The sequence below is a fragment of the Sus scrofa genome, chromosome 6, assembly GCF_054392235.1.
Source record: "Sus scrofa isolate SSC_HxYL_T2T_F1_AM1 chromosome 6, Sscrofa_HxYL_maternal_Yorkshire_Landrace_v2.0, whole genome shotgun sequence".
Classification (NCBI taxonomy): Eukaryota; Metazoa; Chordata; class Mammalia; order Artiodactyla; family Suidae; genus Sus; species Sus scrofa.
Window position 1 is genome coordinate 57,986,295 of NC_139388.1, and position 22,476 is coordinate 58,008,770.

The 22,476-nt window shown below is 50.3% G+C and overlaps 1 protein-coding gene across 2 annotated transcripts in view; it reads left to right on the forward strand.

Moving 5' to 3' along the window:
- Positions 1 to 234: 234 nt before the first annotated feature.
- SULT2B1 (sulfotransferase family 2B member 1) overlaps positions 235 to 22,476 on the forward strand; it is a 35,217-nt gene continuing 12,975 nt past the window's right edge. Inside the window, 1 exon segment of one of the 2 annotated variants that reach the window (NM_001243697.1) lies at positions 235 to 413. In NM_001243697.1, the coding sequence (NP_001230626.1) occupies positions 343 to 413 (71 nt within the window). In that variant the 5' untranslated portion in view covers positions 235 to 342. 2 annotated transcript variants of the gene reach the window in all.

Sequence of the window (22,476 nt, forward strand, 5' to 3'; positions counted from 1 at the left end):
TCCAGGTGGGCACAGACCTGGTCTCAGCCGTCAGCCTGGAAGGTTCCCCTGTGGGATTGGCCCTAACCCCCTGAACTCTGTTCCTAGCCACTGGCGAGATGCCCGGGAGGTGCCCATCACCCCTCTCCCCACCCTCCGAGAAGGGTGGCCCTTGGCCTCTCCCCGCTGTTGGAGGCGTGGGTAGCAGCTGGGAGAACCGGCTGGAAGCGGCCCCTCCCCTTGGGCGTGGAGGTAGACACCTGGCCCGCTCCCCCAGGTGGCAGACGCCACCGCTGCTCATACCTGGTCCCTGCACCGCCGGCTCCCAGCACATTCTCCTCTCCCCACCTTCGCCCTCCTGCCATGGATGGGCCTGCCGAGCCCAGGAACCAGGCCGAATGGGATCCCTACGAGAAAAACATCTCGGAGATCAGGTGAGGTCCAGACCCCGGCATGGGTCTGAGCCCCCTTGGGGCGGGGGAGGTGGCCTGGGGAAAGAGCCCGGGGCCTCTGGCTCGTCTCCCACCCCTGGGCTGCAGATGCCTCCAGCGAAGGGATTTGCGGACCCGGGCTGTGCTAAGTCACCAGTCTGGATGCCTGGTGTCCCTGTAATTCAGGGCCTCGATTTCTCTATTTGTCCAAGGGGCCCAGAAGCAGTTGGCCTCCCTGCCACGGGACGGGATGAGAGCAAGGGCTTGGTGCATGCTTGTTGCTTGGGAAACAGGGGGGCCTGTTGCCCCCCCTTTCCTCCTAGACCTTCCCCAAAGCCCTTCAAATGGAGGTGCCTTCTCACAAGGGAGATATGAGTGTGCCACCTGCTGTGGGGGGAGGATGGGAGAGGTGGGCGGGGTCTGGGATGCAGCTGAGTCCGAGTCAGAGGTTGCGTCCCTGGGGTGGGGGAACTTGGGGACCAGGAGGATGGGTCTCAGACTCCCCCATCCTCACAGGAGTGGTTAGGACAGCCTTCTCCCCAGCTCCGAAGTGCGGCTCTTTGTTCCTAGGAACGAGTCAGCCGGCTTTCCAGATGGGGATACTGAGGTTGAGAGGGAAAGTGATGGGTCCGTGATTACGCAGCCAGAAGCAAACCCAAACCCCATCTGTCTGACCCCAGAGTCTGTGGTTTCTCCTCTCTGTGAGAGCCTCGGGGAAGCCACCTCCCCACAGCCCCATTTTTCAGAGGAGCAATCGGAGGCTCAGAGAGGGCAGGCAGCCTGCCCAAGGCCATGTAGCAAGCTATTTAGGGGATCTCTAACCCCTAGTATCTTGCAGTCTGCCAGGCGAGTCTCTCCTGGCTGTACTATCTCAGGCTCTCCCCTCCCCTCCCTCACCCTCATGCTCTGGACTCCAGAGACTGGAGCAGTTGAATTCTGATTGCTGTGTGACATAGACAAGGCTCATAGCATCTCTGGGCCTCCCAGGCTGATCCCAGGTCGGCTTGAGGAAGCTCCCAGCATGCTCGCTCTCCTCCACGTTCTTTTCTCCAGGGTCTCTGAGTTCCCCAATCTCTCCCTCCGGAGATAAACTAGTTCCCTTCCAGGGTGCCCATCTCTAGGGAAGCCTCCTCCCGCCGGGCCCCAGGAGCCTTCTTGCTGCTCCTGTACAGGCAGCTGGCCATACAATCCCAGCCCTTGCTCCCTGAGTGAATTGGAACCAGTCATTTGTCCTCTCCTGGCCTCGGTTTCCTCATCTGAGAAATGGGGATTAATACCCCTCACCTGGGAGTTCCTGCTGGGGCACAGTGGGTTAAGACCTCAACAGCAGCAGCTCAGTTTGCAGCGGAGACACAGGTTCGATCCCCAGCCAGGGAAATTCCATAGGCCGAGGGCGTGGCCATTAAAATACATAAATGACCCCTCACCTGTGAGACATTTCTGGACCTGAATTCAGCAGTCCCTGGGGAAGTGCCCTTGGGATTTAAAATCCTCTTTTCCATGAGCTTCTGGAATCCCCCGGATCCCTAGGGATGTCTCTCATGAGGGCCTTTAACCTCAGGTCCCCTCTGACACGCGACATCCCCAGCATTGATGGGGACCTCAGTGGCTCCCCCAGAATCACTCTTCCACCCAGACCGCTGTCAGTCACCAGGTCAGACCTTCCACCCCCGGCCATCGCCCTTGTCCCTCCCTTTCTCTTCCTCCCATGACCTGTCACTCCCCAACCCCACTCTCCTGTCCTCTAATGCTCTCTGTCCCCAGGGCCCCAGCTCAGACCTCATCTTGGCCCCTGGAGCCTTGCCCCAGCCTCCCGCCCCCTGCTCCCAGTCCCTAGGCCCTCCAGGCCCTGGCACCCGGGCCTCTCCAGGTCAGCCTCCTGCCTCGCCTGCATTCTATCCAGTCCATCATTTCAAACTCCCTGCCCACACCTCACTGTCCCTCCCCCAGCGCCCTTGCCTGTAGGGTTTCCTCTGCAGGGATTCCCAGAGAGTGCTTTTCTAATCTCTAAATGTACCCCTGGAGTTCCCATTGTGGCTCAGCAATAATGAACCCACCTCGTATCTATGAGGACGCCAGTTCAATCCCTGGCCTTGCTCAGTGAGTTAAGGATCCAGCGTTGCCATGAGCTGTATTGTAGGTTGCAGGTGCAGCTTGGATCTCGCGTTGCTGTGGCTGGCATAGCCCAGCAGCTATAGCTCCAATTCGACTCCTAGCCTGGGAACTTCCATATGCTGCAGGTGTGGCCCTAAAATAAGCAAAAATAGGAATTCCCGTTGTGACACAGCAGGAACGAATCTGACTAGGAATCACGAGGTTTTGGGTTCGATCCCTAGCCTCGCTCAGTGGGTTAAGGATCCGGTGTTGCCATGAGCTGTGGTGTAGATCACAGACCCGGCTCTGATTCAACCCCTAGCCTGGGAATCTCCATATGCTTCAGGTGGGGCCAAAAAAAAAAAAAAAAAAAAGGCAAAAATAAATAAATAAAAATAAAAACATAAATAAATCTACCCCTGGCCAGCCCCCGCTCAAGTCCCTTCCATAACTTCCCAGCACCCACAGCCACGGTTTCCAAAACGCTTTTAAGACACAGATTCCTTTGGCCAAGAGAAATCTTACATCCAAGGAGAAATACATACTAGAGATCCAAAGGGAGATGGGAGTTCCCTGGTGGCTCAGGGGGTTACGGATCTGGCATTGTCACTACCGTGGCTCAGGTTCGATCCCTGGCCCAGGAACTTTCACATGCCAGCTCTCATTGAAAATGGGGCAGCAGGGCTGGGGTCCTGCCACTGGCCCTGCTCCCTCGGTGGGAGCATCTCTCTGCCCTCCGACCCCACCCTCCCCACCTTACTTGCCGCCTGGGCCCCACCTGGCTGCTTCCACTGCCCCCCACCCCCACCCCCGGATCTCACACCTTCAGTCCTTTGCACCAGAAGTTTCCTGGCCTGGGGTGTCCTCTCCCCTCCACATGGCAAACTCCTCGCACAGTTTAAGACTCTTGGCCATGACCGGTAGTAGGTCCTTGATCAGACTCCTGGCTTCAAACCACTGCCTTGGCACCAAAAGGTGGACCTGTTCACAGACAGTGTCAGAGTCGGGCCCCCCTCTGCAAAGGCCCTGAGATTGTCGGCAAGGGATGCATGGAGGGAGATTAGGCAGGCTTTGAGCTGACCCTTGCAGGATGAGCCAGGGTTAGAAGACACTTGAGGAGAGGCTGAGGGGGACGAGACTTTGGAGGAAAAGGACAGCTGCTTGTTGGAAGTGATGTGCCCTTCGCGTCAAGGGCAAGCTGCTGTTTCCAGGACACTATCCGCAGCTTGATTTCTTTTCTTTTCTTTTTTTTAATGGCCAGACCCACGGCATATGGAAGTGCCCTGGCCAGGGACTGAATCTGAGCCACAGCTGCAAGCTACGCGCAGATGCAGCAACACCGGCTCCTTTAACCCACTGCGCCAGGCTGTGGATCGATTCCCAGCGTCTGCAGTGAACCGAGCTGTCGGATGGGAGTCTTAACTCAGTGTGCCAGAACGGGAACTCCTGATCCCATTTTTTAAAAAACACCACCCCCAACCAAACGAGAAAAGCGAAGCACTATATCATTTTTTGAATAGAGGCATATATGATAAAACCATCTTAAAAAAACAAAACAAGGGAATTCCCACTGTGGCTCGGCAGCTTACAACCCCGACGAGGATCCATTCGGGTTTGATCCCTGGCCTCGCTCAGTGGGTTCAGGATCTGGTGTTGCCGTGAGCTGTGGTGTAGGCCAACAGCTGCAGCTGCAATTTGACCCCTAGCCTGGGAACTTCCGTATGCCACAGGTGCGGCCCTGAAAAGCAAAGCAAAGCAAACCAAAACAAAACAGAAGACTGTCAGGAATTTAATTCAGGTTAGTGAATGAGGGGGAGGAGGCCCACAGGCCATGGAGGAGCCCAGAGATACCGCAGGATTTGTTGCTTGGAAGGTTCTAGTTCACGGGGTTTGTTACAAATTATGGTTTTGAAATTTTATGTATGTTTCATGTAGATCTGTATGTATCCAACAGATTAAAAATCGATCGTCAGGGCAAAACCAAAGCTTTCAGAGGAAAAAGAAGCAGGAAGAATGCAGGACCCAGGCAGTTACGCTCAGTTTACAGGTGGCAGAGCCAAGGCAGAGCCAAGCCCAGAGCACGTTAATCCCTGCGGAATTTTTAAAGTGCTCCCCTTGCAGAGTACCTTCTGAGTATTGCCTCATTTAATCCTCACGACAACCATTTGAGATTAAGCCAATGAATGAGTAACTATTATCAGCCTATTTATGATGAAAGCAGTTGAGGCCCAGAGAGGTTGAGTGACTTGTCCAAGGTCACACAGCTGTCAAGGGAGATGCAGTCAGGATGTGACCCAGGACAGCCTGACTCTATCGCGCCCTGGAAGGGATGGGCAGGTGTGAAAGGAATTTGGGGATGAGCAATACGAGGAAAAGAGATGTCAGGAGTGCCCAGCATGGCTCAGCCGGTTAAGAATCCGCCTAGTATCCATGAGGATGCGGCTCTATCCTGAGTCACCATGAGCTGTGGTGTAGGTCTGTGGCTCGGAGCTGGCATTGCTGTGGCTGTGGCATAGGCCAGCACCTGCAACTTGGACTTGACCCCTAGCCCAGGAACTTCCATATGCTGCAGGTGTGGCCTCCCTGCCAAAAAGAGAGAGAGAGAGAGAGACCTCGGATAGGAGGCTTCAGTATGTACTCTGTGCTCTGCTGTATTTCCCGGAATAGCCTGTGTACTGGGCTGCACTTTAACCAGCTCCTTCTCAAGAAAGTCAAGGCCAGGAGGAGCCTAGTAGGCATTTGTACCTGCGGGTGTTGCTCCCCCCCAAGCAAGGTCCTTTCTGATCTTCCCTTCTTTATGGTTGAGGCGGCCAATCTGTTTCACAGCCCCGTCCCTCCTTTTCCTTGGGGAGAGCGGAGCCACTCAGATGATGTTACGGCTACCGTCTCACCAATCAGAGAGCTGCTTTTCCCAAGAGGAAGGGCGGTGCTAATCAAAAGGTAATTATTTGCAGTATGATTAGACATTGGACCTCCTTGCCTGGGTGGAATTTGGGCAGGTGGAATTTGGGCAGGAAGAGAGGAGTGAGGATTCTGGAGTCCATTAATAAATAAAACACATTGGTGGGAGTTCCCGTTGTGGCTCAGTGCTTAACGAATCCAACTAGGAACCATGAGGTTGCGGGCTTGATCCCTAGCCTTGCTCAGTGGGTTAAGGATCCGGCGATGCCGTGAGGTGCAGTGTAGGTTGAAGACGCGGCTCAGATCCCACGTTGCTGTGGCTGTGGTGTAAGCTGGAGGCTACAGCTCCAATTAGACCACTTGGCCTGGGAACCGCCATGTGCTGCAGGTGTGGCCCTAGAAAAGGCAAAACATAAAAAATAAAAAAACACGTTGGTGAGAATTAGAAAAACGTGTGGGAGTTCCCTGGTGGTCTAGTGGTCCAGTGCTTTCGCCACTGCAGCCTATATTCAGGCCCTGGTCTAGGAAACAGATACCACATCAAGATGCTGCACAGCTACCAATAAATAAATAAATAAATAAATAAATAAATAAATAAATAAAGGGGAGTTCCCATTGTGGCACCATGGAAACAAATCTGACTAGTATCCATGAGGTTGCAGGTTCGATCTCTGCCCTCTTTCAGTGGGTTAAGGATCCAGTGTTGCTGTGAACTGCGGTATAGGTTGCAGGCGTGGCTTGGATCTGGTGTGACTGTGGCTATGGCGAAGGCCAGTGGCTACAGCTCAGGCTCAACCCCTAGGGAACCTCCATATGCCACCAGTGTGGCCCTAAAAAGCAAAAAAAAAAAAAAAAAAAAAAAAAAGATGCTCACAGCCCCCACCTTCCCCTCTCCCCACACCCCCTGCAAGGGACCCAGGCTTGGAGGGCAAAGGGAAGGAAGTCTTTCTGCTCCCATTTGTTCTCTAGAGACTGGCAGGGTGGGAGGTGGGACTCATACCTGTGGGTCCTGTGTAAGGAGGGGAGGTGGGAACGCTCAGGACCCACTTGGAAAGAACCAGAGCAGCCCAGCTAGCTGAAGGTAGGCTCTGGGGGAAGCAGAGTGGGACTCCGTGGCACCAAGTGCCAAGCCAAGAAGAGAGACCCTGGTTTCGCTGGGAGGGCTGAATCAGAGGTCCCAAGAGAGTCGTATTGGGCTACTCGCATGGGAGCCTAGACCAGGGCCCCAGAGGCCTCTGCCACTGCAGACAATACCCGCCTGCAGGAAGACCTCCGGAGTTCAAAGCCTGCTCACCTTGCCTGCCAGCATGGACCTGCCGCCGGGCAGACAGGGTCGCACTAGGAGCCGAGCATCCGTGAGATGGGCGTGGCAGGTGATGATGCTAAGTCAGGCCTCGGCGGTTTTCCTCCCCACTGTGACCACTCTTGAGCCAGGAAGGGTGGGGATGGGCTGAAATGAGGATAATTACGGCCCTCGCGAGCGTTGGCCACACACCAGGCGTGTGCGCGGAGCCGTGTGGGCGAATCCTTTCCATCTTCACGGAAGCCCTGTGGCGACGAGGTTGTGGTTCCCATTTGACAGATGGGGAAACTGAGGCCGGAAGAGGCCTACAGCTGGGATTTTGCTCCAGAGACCTCGCTCTTTACCCTCATGCGGGAGAACAGGATCAGACAGGGACCTCGAGCTGCAGGAAGGGTTTGCCTCTCAATGGCCGTAACTTTCACAGGGGGTGGGGGGCAGGGTGCTAGTAGCCCCAAATGGCATCTATGAGACTGTGGTCTGTCTACCTTCCAGACCAACACTGCCCCATACATGCATGACTCTAGCCCCCTAGACAAACATTTTCTTAGCTCCATTTAAAAAAAAAAAAAAAGTAAGTTTCCACAGTGGCTCAGTAGCAACAAACCCAACTAGGTTGCTGGTTCAATCCCTGGCCTCACTCCATGGGTTAAGAATCCGCATTGCTGTGAGCTGTGGTGTAGGTCACAGATGTGGCTTCGATCTGGCATTGCTGTGGTTGTGGTGTAGGCTGGTGGCTGTAGCTCTGATTTAACCCTTTTGCTGGGACCCTCCATATGCCACAAGTGCAGCCCTAAAAAGAAAAGAAAGAGAGAGAGAGAGAGAGAGAAAGATAGAAAAGAAAAGTGAAATGAATTTTAATTATATATTTAACTTAACCCAATAGATCTGAAACATTATTATTTCAACCTACAATTGACAGAAAAAATTATCGGTAAGATATTTTAGGAGATCCCTTCGCAGGCTCAGCTCGGCTCCTGAGGTGCTGTGGCTGTGGTGTAAGCTGGCAGCTACAGCTCCAATTCGACCCCTAGCCTGGGAACCTCCATATGCTGTGGGTGTGGCGCTAAAAAGACAAAAGACAAAAGACCAAAAAAAAAAAAAAAAAAAAGATATTTTACACTCTTCTTTTCATACTAAGCCTCTGAACCCAGAGTGCTCACTTTATCAGACCAGACACTAACCTTTCATCAGAAAGATTTGATTTACATTCAGATCCCATCACCGGTTGCAGCTTGAAAGTTTGATTCCTAGGCCTGAGCTGTTCCAAACCTGCATTTAAAAAATATTCCAGGAGTTCCCTTTGGGGCTCAGCGGTTAACAAACCCGACTAGGATCCATGAGGATGCAGGTTTGATCCCTGGCTCAGTGGGTTAAGGATCCAGCATTGCCATGAGCTGTGGTGTAGATGGAAGACGTGGCTCGGATCCCTCATTGCTGTGGCTGCGGTGTAGGCCAACAGCTGCAGCTCTGATTGGACCCCTAGCCTGGGAACCTCCATATGCCGCAGGTGCAGCCCTAAAAAGCAAAACTAAAATCAAATCAAATCAACATAAAAAGTATTCCAGTAATTGAATTGTCAAGGTTTCAGTTGACATCAATAATAATTAAATAAAATTAAAAGATGAGACCCTCGGTGGCAAGGGCCACATTTCAAGGGCTCCATAGCTACATGCGGCCAGCAGCTGCCACAATACAGCCATTCCCATCATTCAGTTCTGTTGGCTGGCATGGCTCTAGGCTGCCTGGGCGCCAAGGTCGGGAGAGGCATATGGTAGGAGCTTAATAAACGTATGTTGGAAGGGAGAGAAAGAAAGAGAGACAGGAAAGTTAGAAAATTCGAGAAGAGCCTTCAGGCTAGAGGCACAGAACATGCCGAGATCCAGCCGTGTAGCGGAGCATGGAGTGTGTGGGGAACAAGTTGAACTTGACAGTGGGAACAGAACAACACTGGCTGCGCTGGTGTCGGGACCCAGGGGAGGTGAGGCAGTGCAGGCCGACATGCCCACAAAGAATCGGCCGGGCTTTGAGAAACAGAGCCAGGGATGCAAGACAAAGAACCCTGATAATTTGAAGAGAGTGAGTAATTTCTTTAGCTAGATTTTTTCTCTATTGATACTGTAAAAGTAATAAGTCAAGATGATAGATTTCAGCTGTTTTCAAAAATATTATCTTTGCCATGCTTATCCCTTTATTTATTTAGGCCACCAAGGAACTCCTTTATTTTATTTTTTATTCAAGTATAGTTGATTTGCATCGACTGTTAAATATATATATATATATATATATATATATATATATATATATATATATATAATATGTGTATAGATTTTAGGAGTCCCCTGGTGGCTTGGTGGGATAAAGATCCAGTGTTATCACCGCTATGGCTCAGGTCACTGCTGAGGCACAGGTTCAATGCTGGGGCCAGGAACTTCTACATGCCGCAGGCACGGTCAAAAAACAAAATAAAATAAAAATCTCAGAAGCCTCAAAATTGTATGTGGGAAGGGAGGGTAACTGATTAAGAAGAGGCACCAGGGAATTTTCTGGGGCAATGGACTGCTCTGTATTGTGACAGGGGTCTAGATTGCATGGGGCTTTTAAGCATTTGTCAAAATTCACTTGAAATTAGGAGGTTTCAAAAGACGCAAAGTTCTGTCTAGTTATCCATCTATCTGTCTATCATGGTCATTTCTAAGTGGGAGAATTGCAGGTGATATTTATTTTATCCTCTGTTATTTTTCATATCTTGCAAATGGTCTATATATCGGGAGTTCCCTTTGTGGCACAGCAAAATGAATCCTACTAGTATCCATGACGACACAGGTTTGATCCCTGGCCTCACTCAGTGGGTTAAGGATCCAGTGTTGCTGTGAGCTGTGGTGTAGGTCACAGATGAAGCTCGGATCCCTATTTGCTGTGGCTGTGGCATAGGCCAGCAGCTGTAGCTCCAGTTCAACCCCTAGCCTGGAAGCTTCAATGTGCCTCGGAGGGGGGGGTCCTAAAAAGCGAAAAACAAAAACCAAAAAACAAAAAAACCAAATGGTCTATGTATAATTTTTTGTAAGCAGAAAAAATAATGATTCTAAAACTTTAGATAGTAATAATTTCCATCTGTTGTTAAAATAATCGAAAATGTGAAAAAAAAACATTAGGAATTTTCCTCAACAGGAAAATAATTTTTAAAAGATTAGCTATTTTTTAATGATTTAAAGATTAGATATATCTTTCAGCTATTTTTTCCCAAAGTTGAATAGAATTTTATTATTTTTCTAATTTATTTTTCATTAAACGAATGATTCCTTAAATTATGTAGTGCTTTACAATTTTCAAAAGTTTCGGAGTTCCCAGCATGGCTCAGCAGAAACAAATATGACTAGTATCATGGGGATGCACGTTCGATCTCTGGCTTCGCTCAGTGGATTAAGGATCCGGCGTTGCCGTGAGCTGTGGTGTAGGTCACAGATGCGGCTCGGATCTGGTGTGGCTTTGGTGTAGGCCAGCAGCTATAGCTCTGATTGGACCTCTAGCCTGGGAACCTCCATATGCTGCAGGTGCGGCCCTAAAAAGACAAAAAAAAAAAAGTTTCATATACATGATTTCGTATAATCTCATAATAACCCTTTTTTAACCCCCTCCTCCTGTGTTGCCCTCCCCACTTCCTTCTCCTCCCTGGTAACTGCTGGTTTGTTCTCTGTATCTGTGAGTCCACTTCTTTTTTTTTTTGTTTTATTCACTAGTTTATTGTAGTTTTTTGGTTTTTTTTTTCTTCTTTCTTAATGGCTGAACTTGTCTCATATGGAAGTTCCTGGACCAGGGATTGAATCCAAGCTGCAGCCGTGACCTATGCCCAAGCTGCAGAAACACTAGATCATTTGATCCACTGTGCCAGGCTGGGGAATAAATCCTCACCTCTGCAGTGACCTGAGCCACTGCAGGTGGTTTCTTTTTATTGTTATTATTAATGATTTATATTGGCAGTTGGATTCTCAACCCACTGCACCTACAGCAGGAACTCCTGTAGTTTATAGATTCCACATATAAGTGATACCATTTGTCTTTCTCTGTATTTGTCTTTCCCTCTCTGACTCATATCACTTAGCACAATACCTTCTAGGTCCATCCATGTTGCTGCAAATGGCAACAGTTCATTCTTTTTTCTGACTGCATAATATTCCATTGCATATATATGTACCACCGCTTCTTTACCCATTCATCTGTTGATGGACACATAGGTTGTTTCCGTACTTTGGCAATTGTAAATAATGCTCTTGGAACTATTTTTTAAAAAAATGATGACTGCAGATTTGAAAAGACTGTCATAATAGAGTAACTAAAGAAAAGCAAGATGCAGAGTAAATTGTAAGGTCTGGTATTAGTATTGTTTAGAAGAACTTGGAGGAGCAGAGAAGGAATCTGAGTGTTCTCGCTATGGCTATGCTCTCATGTACTTCCATAAGTGCAGTTAAGTTATGAGCCAAACTCGTTGTATGGGGATCCCCAAAGGCTGGCATAGCAGTGCTGGGGGACCATTAAGTTTTTTTTTTTATTCTTGGCCACCCCAAGGCATATGGAGCTCCTGGGCCAGATCAGAGCTGAAGTCGCAACCTTAGCCACAGCTGTGACTGTGCTGGATGCCCAACCCACTGTACTGGGCCCAGGATGCAGCCTGTGTCCCAGCGGTCCCAAGACACAGCCAATCCTGTTGAGACACAGCGGGAGCTTGGGGTGGGGGAGGGGAACCATTAACTTATTAACAAACCCAGATGGGAGTCCCTGCTGTGATACAGTGGAAAGGAATCCTAATCGTATCCAAGAGGATTGGGGTTCAATCCCTGGACTTACTCAGTGGGTCAAGGATCCAGCATTACCAGGAGCTGTGGTGTAGGCTACAGATGCAGCTCAGATCGGGTGTTGCTGTGGCTATGGTGTAGGCTAGCAGCTGCAGCTTGGATTCAACCCCCAGCCGGGTAACTTCCATAAACCGCGGGTACAGCCCTAAAAAGTGAGAAAGAGAAAAAAAAAAGATCAATAGATACAGGATTTGTTATTTTCCTAATTAGATTCTCTAAAAAGAGAATATGCATGTGTCGTCTCAAGGCAGTTCTAGCCGATGTAACAAACATCCCCACACTTCTGGAGCTAAATTAAGGTGGTAGAAAGTCATTTCAGACTCACATTCCAGCCCCAGGTGGCGGCCGGGGAGGGGGGTGGGTCCTCCTGGTCACGTGACACCTAGAGGCCCAGCCTCTGCCATCTTCCACCCTCCACTCCCCCAGTCCCTGGAGACATCTCTCTGGTACTGCCAGCCAAGGGGGCAGAGGGCAAGGACGTGGCAGTCACTGCCTTTACTCTGTGTTCACAATTGAGAATTCAAGAGGTGCAGAAAAGCCTGAAATGGAAAATTCTGGTTCCCACAACCACCCCAGATCCATTCCTTGAGTAACCATTTCTGATGCTTCCCTGCCAGAAAATTTCTCTTTTTTAAGTTTTTTGGCTGTGCCTGTGGCAAGTGGAAGTTTCTGGGCCAGGGATGGAACCCTCACCACAGCAGTAATCAGAGCCTCAGTGGTAACAATGCTGGATCCTTAACACACTGAGCCACCAGGGAACTCCCAGAAAATGTCCCTTGATGTGCATATCTTGTCTTTATTTACTCTGTTTTTTTGGAGGTGGGGTCTTTTTAGGGCCCCACCTGCAGCATATGGAGGTTCCCAGGCTAGGTGGCAAATTGGAGCTACAGCTGCCTGCCTACACCCCAGCTACAGCAACACAGGATCTAAGCCATGTCTATAACCCACACCACAGCTCACCGCCATGCTGGATCCTTAACCCATTGAGTGAGGCCAGGGATCAAACCTGCATCCTCATGGATACTAGTCAGGTTCATTACCTCCGAGCCACAATGGGAACTCCCTACTTGTTTTTATTTATTTATTTTGTTTGTTTTTTAGGGCTGCACCTGAGGCATATGGAAGTTCCCAGGCTAGAGGTCAAATCAGAGCTACAGCTGCCGGCCTACACCACAGCCACAGCAATGCAGGATCCAAGCTTCGCCTGTCATCTACACCACAGCTCACGGCAATACTGGATCCTTAACCCACAGAGCCAGGCCAGGGATCAAACCCGAAACCTCATGGATCCTAGTCACGTTCATTAGTGCTGAGCCGCAACGGGAATGCCCCTACTTATTTTTTAAACATAATTAAGATACTACTTTATATCTGTCTCTTGTCAAACATTACACTTTTTGTAATATCTCAGTCATCTTCCCAAATAAATGCCACTTCTTCACTCCTCTAACATTTTATTATGAGATTTTCAAAACTTATAAAAATGTTGGTGGATGGGAATTCTCTTCGTGGCTCAGTGGTTAACGAACCTGACTAGGATCCATGAGGATGTGGGTTCAATCCCTGGCCTCGCTCAGTGGGTTAAGGACCCGATGTTGCCATGAGCTGTGGTGTAGGTCGTAGACGCAGCTCGGATCTGGCATTGCTGTGGCTGTGGCTAGACTGGCAGCTACAGCTCTGATTCTGCCTCTAGCCTAGGAACTTCCTATGCCGTGGGTGAGGCCCTAAAAAGCAAAAAAAAAAAAAAAAAAAAAGTTGGTGGAATGATTTAATGAACTGCTCTCTATACCTGCTATCCCTAACATTTTATTATACTTGCTTTATCCTATGTCTGTGCGTCCTTCTCTCCATCCAGCCATCCTTCTTATTTGTGGTGAGTTTCAAAGCAGTAAGCCACAGACATCAGAACATTCACCTTAAACTTGCCAGGCTGCGTATACACAGACTTCGATATTGGCTTATGGCTTTTTCCAGATGGAAGCTGTTTCTGTGCGGTACATTGCACGCATGTGAAATGCGCCAGTTTGAGACATATATGCGTAACCCAAATCCACAGAAACGCCTCCTTTTGAATGGCTGGATTTCAGTGTTTTCCAGCTGTGATCCAGTTCATCCAGTTCTGATGTATCTAACCAGTTCTCTGTTGTTCAGGTTCATCTTATAAACGATGCTGCAAGTAGCCTCGCGGTACCTATATCCTGGGCACTTCCTCAAGGGCACCCACCCAGGAAATGCCTGGGGGTCAAGTTCATTGGTGCATCTAATAGATGTAATGGACTGTTGCCTGTCTGATGCTGGTTCTTGGAGGCGGGAGACGCGAGACGCAGAATTTCGGCTCCCTTGTAACCGCATTACTAGTGGGGAAGATGGATTGAAAGAAGTCACTAGACAAAGAAAATAGTTGCTAAGTATTAAGAGGACTAGTGAAAGAAATAAACAGGATGGATGCTGCGATAGGTAAAAATGCACCCTGGACGCGCGCACCCTCTGCTTTGGGGGAGGTGGCCTGTATAATTTACAAGCTGCCAAGTGACCTCGCAGAGAGGTTCCTCTAATCATTCCCCACCCCACCCCCTGGGCCGCCTGCCACCGCAGCCAGGAGTAGGAGGGCGAAAGAACCTGATTCTCCGCGCTGCGGCCAAGGCATGAGTCATTCCGCTGAGGTGGAGGTGGCCGGAGGTGGGGACGCTTGCCCAGATGGGCTCCAAGCACAATTTCGGGAGGCGAGGCAAGGCACTCCTGCAAGGGAGACCAGCCCGGGCGAAAGCAGAGCAGCTGACGCCGGGCGTTCTGGCAACGAGGCGCACTGAACCCAGCCCGGGCTCCAGGAGCCTTGGCGCTGCGCTGCCTGCGGAGAAAGTCAAGTGGACCACAGGCGCCCGCTGTGAGTCAGCAAAGTCCTCCTGAAACTGAATCGCATTCCTGGAGGGCGGGGCCGCTCACAAGGTGGGGGGGGGCGGCGGTTCCCGTCCCACCAGAGCCCTGAACCCCCGTGGCCTCTCCCTTCTTTTGCACTCATGGTCCCCTCTGGTCCCCACACAACACTGGTCCCTCCGCTCCTTCAGGTCGGCTCGACCTCCACCGATCTCAGCGAGCCCTCGCCTGACTCCATCCGTCTCAAACTGCAAACCCTCCTGACCCCAGACGCACCCCATCCCGCACCGCTTCAGGTTTTCCCACCCCCTTCCGAGGCGCTACTTGTAAAACATCCTGCTTTAACGTTATTGTTCATTTAAATGTAAACCGCATTAGGTTTGGTTTTGTTTTGGGGGCGTTTTTTGGCTTTGTTTTGTTTTTTGTTTGTTTTTTGGCTTTTGTATCCCTCCGCTCCTGGCACATAGTAGGCATTTAGTGAAAATGTGGGGGCTGAGGAGTGCCCGCTGTGGCGCCATGGAATGGCCAGTGTCTCTGCAGCACCAGGATGCAGGCCGGATCCTCTGCCCAGCACAGTGGGTTAGGATCCTGCATTGCCTCAGGTGTAGCTTAGGAGGCAACTACCTCTTGAATCTTAATCCCTGGCCAGAGGTTTAAGATCCATATGTCATGGGGCGCCCCCCACCCCCAAAAAAATCTCTGGGCTGAATTAATGAATTTGCCTCCCCTCAGGCTAAATGGCCTAAAGGTCCGAGATGGGGAGCTCTCTTTGGACATCAGACTGGATGTCCCCCATCACTGCTCATTCTTCAAATGAGACCAGAGAGGGCTTGAGAGTGATCTCAGGTCACACAGCACATCCAAGCCAGGCCTGGAATGTAGGCAGGAGTTGCTTCTCTGCACAACCTGGGTAGCCAAGAGGGATGCTGGCCGGCGGGATGTCTTATTATACTAATGGCTAATGGGCATTAAGTATTTATAGGAAGGAGGTTTTTTAAAAAAAATCAATCAGTGAAATTGATTTGTGTGTGAGCGAGTGTATCACTTTATGAATTTTAACACATGTATAGATTTGTGTAACCATCACCACAGTCAGGATACAAAACTGCACCATCAACCCTTGAAGGGTCCACCCTATCCCAGTCCTAGCTGCCCCACCCCCACCCGCAGCCCCATTTCCCCCCCCCCCCGCCCCGCTACTGATTTATTTCCTGTTCTTATACTTCTGCGGGTGTGTGTGGATGTGTGTGGGTGTGTGTGGTGTTTCATTGGCTGCATCTGCAGCATTTGGAAGTTCACAGGCCAGGGATTGAACCCATGCCACAGCAGTGACAACGCCAAAATCTTTAACCACTAGGCCACCGAGGAACTCCCCTGTATTTTCAAAAGTGATCTATGCCTTTCCTATTGCTGCTGCAGCAAATGACCACCAATGGAGTGGCTTAAAGCCATACAGACGTACGCACCTGCATTTCTGTAGGTCAGAAGGCCAACTCCAGCATGGCTGGGCTCACATCGAAGCATCAGCAGATTGGCGTTCCTCCAGGGTCCTTCTGTGCCTTTTCCAGCTCCTGGAGGTCACCCGCATCCCTTGGCTTGTGGCCCCTTCCTCCATTTTCAAAGCCAGCTGCATGGAATTCCCTGGTGGTGCAGCAGGTTAAGGATCCAGTGTTGTCACTGCTGGGGCTTGGGTTCAATCTCTGGCCCAGGAACTTCCCTAGGCTGCAGGAGCGGCCAAAAAGAAAAAGAAAAAAGGGCCAGCTGTATAGGATCTCGCAAACTCCCTTCTCTCTAACCTCTGCTTGTCTTTACATCTTCTTGCTCTGATTCTGACCCTCTTGCCTCCCTCTTATAAGGACCCTGTGGTTACATTCAGGACTCACCGGCCTCTCTCCCAAGTTCAAAACCCCTAACATAACCGCAGCTGCAAAATCCCTTTTATGGTGCAATGGAACGTATTCGCAGTTTCTGGAGATGGGGCCACGGATGTCTGGAGGCCATCATTCTGGCCACTGTAGTCCCATAAATGGAAATAGGCAGGTTGTGACCTCCTGAATCGGCTTCCTTCCTCCACAATGCCTTTGAGACTCATTCATATGGTTGTGGGTATCAGAGTTTTGTTTTTAGGAGTTCCCCAGGGGCCTAGCAGTTAAGGATCCAGCACTGTCACTACTGTGGCTCAGGTCACTGCTGTGGTGCAGGTTCGATCCCTGGCCCGGGGAACTTCTGCACGCTGTGAGGGCAGCCAAAAAAAAAAAAAAAAAAAAAAAGAGTTTCTTGTCTTTGCTGAGTAGTAATTGTGTGGTATACCTGTACTTCCGTTTATCCACTCACCTGTTGACGAATATTTGGGTCGTTCTCAGTCTTCAGAATTCTAAACAGGGCAGCTATATAGATGTTGGTGAGAATACGAGTTTTTGTTTCTCTCGGGTGGAGCCCCAGGAGGGGGAGAAACTTTGCTTTAAAATCTGTGCGTATATTAAGATGTTTCATTGAGGTCTATGAATAGGAGCTCCCGTTGTGGCTCAGTGGGTTAAGAACTTGACATAGTGTCCACGAGGATGCGGGTTCAATCCCTGGCCTTGCTCAGTGGGTTAAGGATCCAGCGTGGCTGTGGTGGTGGTGTAGGCTGGCAGCTGCAGCTCTGATTCGAACCCTAGCCCAGGAACTTCTATATGCCGTAGGTGCAGCCCTAAAAAGAAAATAATAATAATAATAATAATAATATACCCTTAGGCGTTAAATATTCCTGTGACCAAGGGAAGGGAGGTGGACACAAAGAGTGGTTATGTGAGTTGACTGAGATCAAATCTGTCTATCCGACCACCCCCGAGCCCCCGAGCCCCCATAACCCTGGCCCAGAATGAACACACCTGGGGAGAACTGTATGAGGATGTAGGAGGGGCTACCCCATGGCTCTGGTAGTTGGGGGTGCAAGCCTGGGGTCTTGCTGCCTGGGTTCAAAACCCAGTTCTGCCCTCTGCAGCTGTGTGATATCCGCCAAGTGCCTTTGCCTCTCTGTGCCTCCGCCTCATTTGTCATGTGGGGATGGTAATATTCCAGCAAGCAGTCTCTAAGGGCTGTTGCCAGAATAAATGAATTAAGGCCCATAATGTCCTGAGGCATGTGGGGCCAGGGAGCACTGTGAGCATTTCTTTTATTTCTTCAAACCAATATTGACGGAGGGTCTTTGTGTTTGGAAACACTGGCAATCAAGACAGAAACCGCCCCCCCCCCCAGAAAAAAATCCCTGGTCTCATGCAGCTTACAGGCAAGTGGAGAAGAAAGGCAATAAACAAGACATGTAGGAGTTCCCAGCATGGCTCAGCGGTTAACGAATCCTACTAGGAACCATGAGGTTTCAGGTTCGAAACCTCACTCAGTGGGTTAAGGATCCAGCGTTGCCATGAGCTGTAGTGTAGGTCACAGGCGCGGCTCGGATCCCGCGTTGCTGTGGCTCTGGTGTATACAGTTACTGCTCTGTTTGGACCACTATTCTGGGAACCTCCATATGCCGTGGGTGCGGCCCTAGAAAAGGCAAACACACACACACACACAGGCATGTAAAGCATATGTAAACCGTAAGAACTGGTCTTGGTCAGTGTGACGGGAAAACAGGGCAGGATGAGGGGGTGCAGTGGGTTCGATTGTAAACAGCGTGTCAGGGGAGGCCTGGTCGATAAACAGTGATGTTGGAGCAAAGATCTGCAGGAGGTGAGGGTGCCAGTTATAGGCCTGAATGGAAGATAGAACAGCCAGTGCAAAGGCCCTGAGGCAGGACTCAGCCTGAAGAGTTGAAGGAAGAGCTAAGAGACCTGTGTGGCTGCAGCCCAGTGAGCAAAGGAGAGAGGATGAAGATAAAGGCAGAGGGAGATCACGGAAGATCTTGAGGGCCCTTGCAATCCCGGTGAGACTTTGGTGTTGCTTGGAATGAGACAGAGTGAGGCAAGGTTTTGAGCAGAGGAGGGACAGGAACTGACTCAGGTTCGAATCAGATCCTGCTGGCTGCCAGGTGGGGAGAGTGGACTTTATGGGGAAAGGGTGGAAGCAAGGAGACCAATAAGGAGGTGACTGCAACAGTCCAGGGGAGAGGGGGCAGGGGACAGCAGATTTTAATCTTATCAAGTTCCCCCAAGGGAAGCCTTCCTATCCGCCCTCTCCAGATGAGGACTCTGAGGCACAGAGGGGTCAAGCTGTATATTCAAGGTGTCAAATTTAATCATGGAAAGTGAGTTTCTGCAGGAACAGCCAGAGGAAATGCAGCCGGGGAAACGCAAGCTTCGGTAGTCCACTAGCAAATCCAGAGAAAGAAGGAGGGGAACTTGCTTTTATAGGGAAAAGAGGAGTGGGGCGGGGCTGTGACAACTGAAGAGTCCATTGGAGGAGTCCACAGTAAGAAGGTTTCTCATTGGTTGGGCCGCTACGGTCTCTAATTGGCTGGACCATTGTGGGCGGAGTGAAGCGTTCTTCCTTCTGCTGGACCATAAGTAGAGGCACCTTCCTGTTGGAGATGTCCTCTAGACACTCCCAATTTGAGCAAATGAGTGCATGACAGGGCATGAGTGCCCCCCGCTACAGGCCTGTCCCCACTCCGATTTTATTTATTTGGGGGGGGGTTGTTTTTTGTTTTTGATTTTTAAAGCTGCACCGGCGGCATATGGAAATTCCCAGGCTAGGGGTGGAATCGGAGCTGCAGCTGCAGGCCTACACCACAGCCACAGCAACTCGGGATCCGAGCCTAGGCTGCAACCTACACCAGAGCTCATGGCAGCGCTGGATCCTTAACCCACTGAATGAGGCCAGGGATGGAACCCACGTCCTCAAGGATACTAGTCAGGTTCCTTACCTCTGAGTCATGACGGCAACTCCCGATCCAATTTTAGATGCGGTTTCTTTTGCTGATTCCACAGAGGTCACACAGCTGGTTAGCCATGGAGCCTGGGTTCAAATCCGAGACTGTCCAACCTCAGCCCATCTCCTTTTGCACCATGGAGGTGGTGACTGAGCTTCCACCACCAGGGGATCCGGACTGGAGATGGGATTGTTTATTGTGCACCTGTTTTCTCCCGGGCACAGAGGATAAAACACAGGAGACAGACACACTGTGTCCTAGTGGCAGAGGAAGGGTGGAGGCTCATCGACAGGTATTTACTGAGAACTCCTATGATGACTACTGTGTGACTTTGAGAAAATATATTAACCTCTCTGGGCCGCTATTGCTTCTGGCATGAAGTGGTGCCCTCAATACCCACTTCACGGCGTTCTGGGGGAAGTCTGAGATAATGCATTCCCTTGGCATAGAATTTGCACAAGGGAGGTTCCCCTACCCATTCTCTCAAGCTGGGGCCAGAAGGAAGCCAAACAAGACTTTTGGGGGAGGAGGCCAGAAGAGTGAGCAGGCCCAGGCTATGTAGGGCCTTGAGCTCCAGGCCATGTTGGAAATGGACAGGAAGGAGAGTTTGGAGAGCAGACTGGGTTGAGGCTCCAGGGGGCAAAGAGGAGACCTGAGCTGGACTGGAACAGTGGGGACCAAGAGGAAGAACCAGGACCTGGGGGACAGAGGGTGGGGGGCAGGAGGGTCGCCATGTGGGACCATTCTTAGAGTCTCATGTCCTGGGGTCTCCTTAGCAGGCCAGGCCTCTTCCATGAGGCTAAATGCATCATTGATCCATTACCCATCCTGTGGGCCATCATCTCTCTGCTGCTCCTCCCGCTGCTGGTCTCTGCCACAGCTCAGTTGTCATCTTCATTCCTCTGCTCCATCCGAGCGATAGCTGCATGCCAGGCCCTGGATGTAGCATGGGAACAAAATAGGCTCAGAACCCAGGGAGAGGAAAGGTCACCCCGGGGCCAGATTTAATTACGAGGTGGGGAGAGAGGACGCATAGCACCTGTTTGGGGACATGCAGTAAGATTCGGCTGAGCAGGAATCCAGGTGGGGGCCTCCACGCTCAAGCCCAGAGAATGGCAGGGGTCAGCATTCCTGGCAGAATGAACAGCAGATACAGAGGCCAGAGGTTGGAATAGTGCTCGATGCACTGGGGGGCTTGGGCTGGTGTCGGGGTATGGGGGAAGGAAGGCCTGGAACAGAGCTGCAGGACTTGAGGTTCAAGTCTCAGTTCTGATTGGTACTTGCCACGTGACCTTGGCCATATGGCTTCCCCTCCCGCCCCCTCCATCTTCTCATCTGTAGCCTCCTAACATGCAAGGCAGTCCCAGCTCTCCAGCGTTCATGCCTTGATTGTTTATCGAATACTGATGCTCAGTCATTTATTGAGCGTCTGGTTGTTCTGGGCTCAGAAGAAGCCATAGTAAGGTGTGGACACTGTTGACCAGGAATGAGGCTGGGTTTGGGGAGTTTCTAACATACCCACAGGAGATTCTAAAGTGCCGGGGGCTGAGAACCTGGGAGGCAGGTGAAAGGACATGACAAGCGCTCTTTGACTTTCCCTAACTTTTTTACTGGTAACCCCCTTCCTTCATTCACTCATTTGTTAATTACACATTCATTCACCCGCACATTCATTCATTCACCCACTTATTTGTTCATCCACATATGCATTCATTCCGGCAAATACCCGCTGAGCCCCAGATGCTAAGTGCTGATGGAGATGGCAGGGCATCCTTGCATTCAGTGAGTATTTCAGGGACTCCTGAAGGGCACAGGATCTTTTCCTTGTTGGCAACTCCGTTTCCCTCTCCTGTAAGCTGGCGGGGGCTGGGGGTGTTTCTCCCTCAAGGAGCTGTTGGTAAAGATCAAAGACTAAAATAGCGCGGGATGCTAACGGGAGCTTCAGTGTCCTGAGCATTTATCAGGAGCCAGGTGTTTAATATATACTATCTTTTTTAATCTTTAGGTAGGATTAAAACCCTGAGGTAGAGATTACTGTTAATCTTCATGTGACAAATGAGGAAACTGAAGCACAAAGAGGCCAGATCTGCTGCCCAGGGCACCAGAGAGCGCGTGTGACCCACCAGAGCTAAGGCCCAGGCACTTAGCAGTTAATCTGCCTGGTAACTGGTGACCTCACAGCTCCGCTCCCTGGACTAAATCTGCCTGGCAACTAGTGACATTACGAATTCCCTGCCCATGCTCAGTCTATGGGCTAACCAATGACATCACGGAATAATAAAGTAACGCCTGTGTGCTGAGGGCCTACTATGTGCCAAAGGCTGTGCGGAGCAGCCCCACCTCTTGGCTCGCACAATGCCCGGTGTTGCCTCTGTTACTGGGTATAATAATAACAGTAATTTTAGTCCAGATTTATTGAATTTGTACTACAAGCCAAACTCTATTTTAAACATTTTTATTTCTAATGGTGCATTAAACCTTCCCACTAGCTCTATTTTAAAAAAAATCAACAAATATTTATATAGTGCAAACTCCTGTGCCAGACCCAGTTCTCAGCACTTTTGACAGGCTCACAACAACCCTATAAGGTAATGTTTATAATCTCCCTTGTATGAATGGAAGAACTGAGGCACAGAGAGGTTGAGTGACTTGTCCACAGCCACACAGCTGGTGGGAGGTAGAATTCAAACTCTTGTATTCTGGCTCCAGGGTTTATGCTGTTAACCAAGACACGAAGCTATTTATATCCTTGTTTTTAGAGTTAAGGAAACGGAGGCCAAGAAGGATTAAGCAGATGAGGAAGAATTAACAGAAAAAGCCTATTTGTGCAAGCCATCTGGGGTTTCATCCTCATGGGGCCCAACACCTCGCCTCCTTTTTATTAAAAACAATTGTTTTTTGTTTTCGGTTTTTTTTTTTTCTTTTTTTTTTTTTGCTTTTCAGGGCCGCACCCATGGCCTCCGTTAGGATGCGTGTCAGATCCCTGACCTTGCTCAGTGGGTTAAAGATCTGGCCTTGCCACATGAGTCGCAGGTGCAGCTTGGATCCCGTGTTGCCATGGCTGTGGTTTAGGCCTGTAGCTGCAGCTCCAATTCGACCCCTAGCTCTATTCAACCCCTAGCCTGGGACCCTCCATGTGCCACAGATGCAGCCATAAAAACAGAAAAAATCATTAAGTTTCTGAGCTTCATC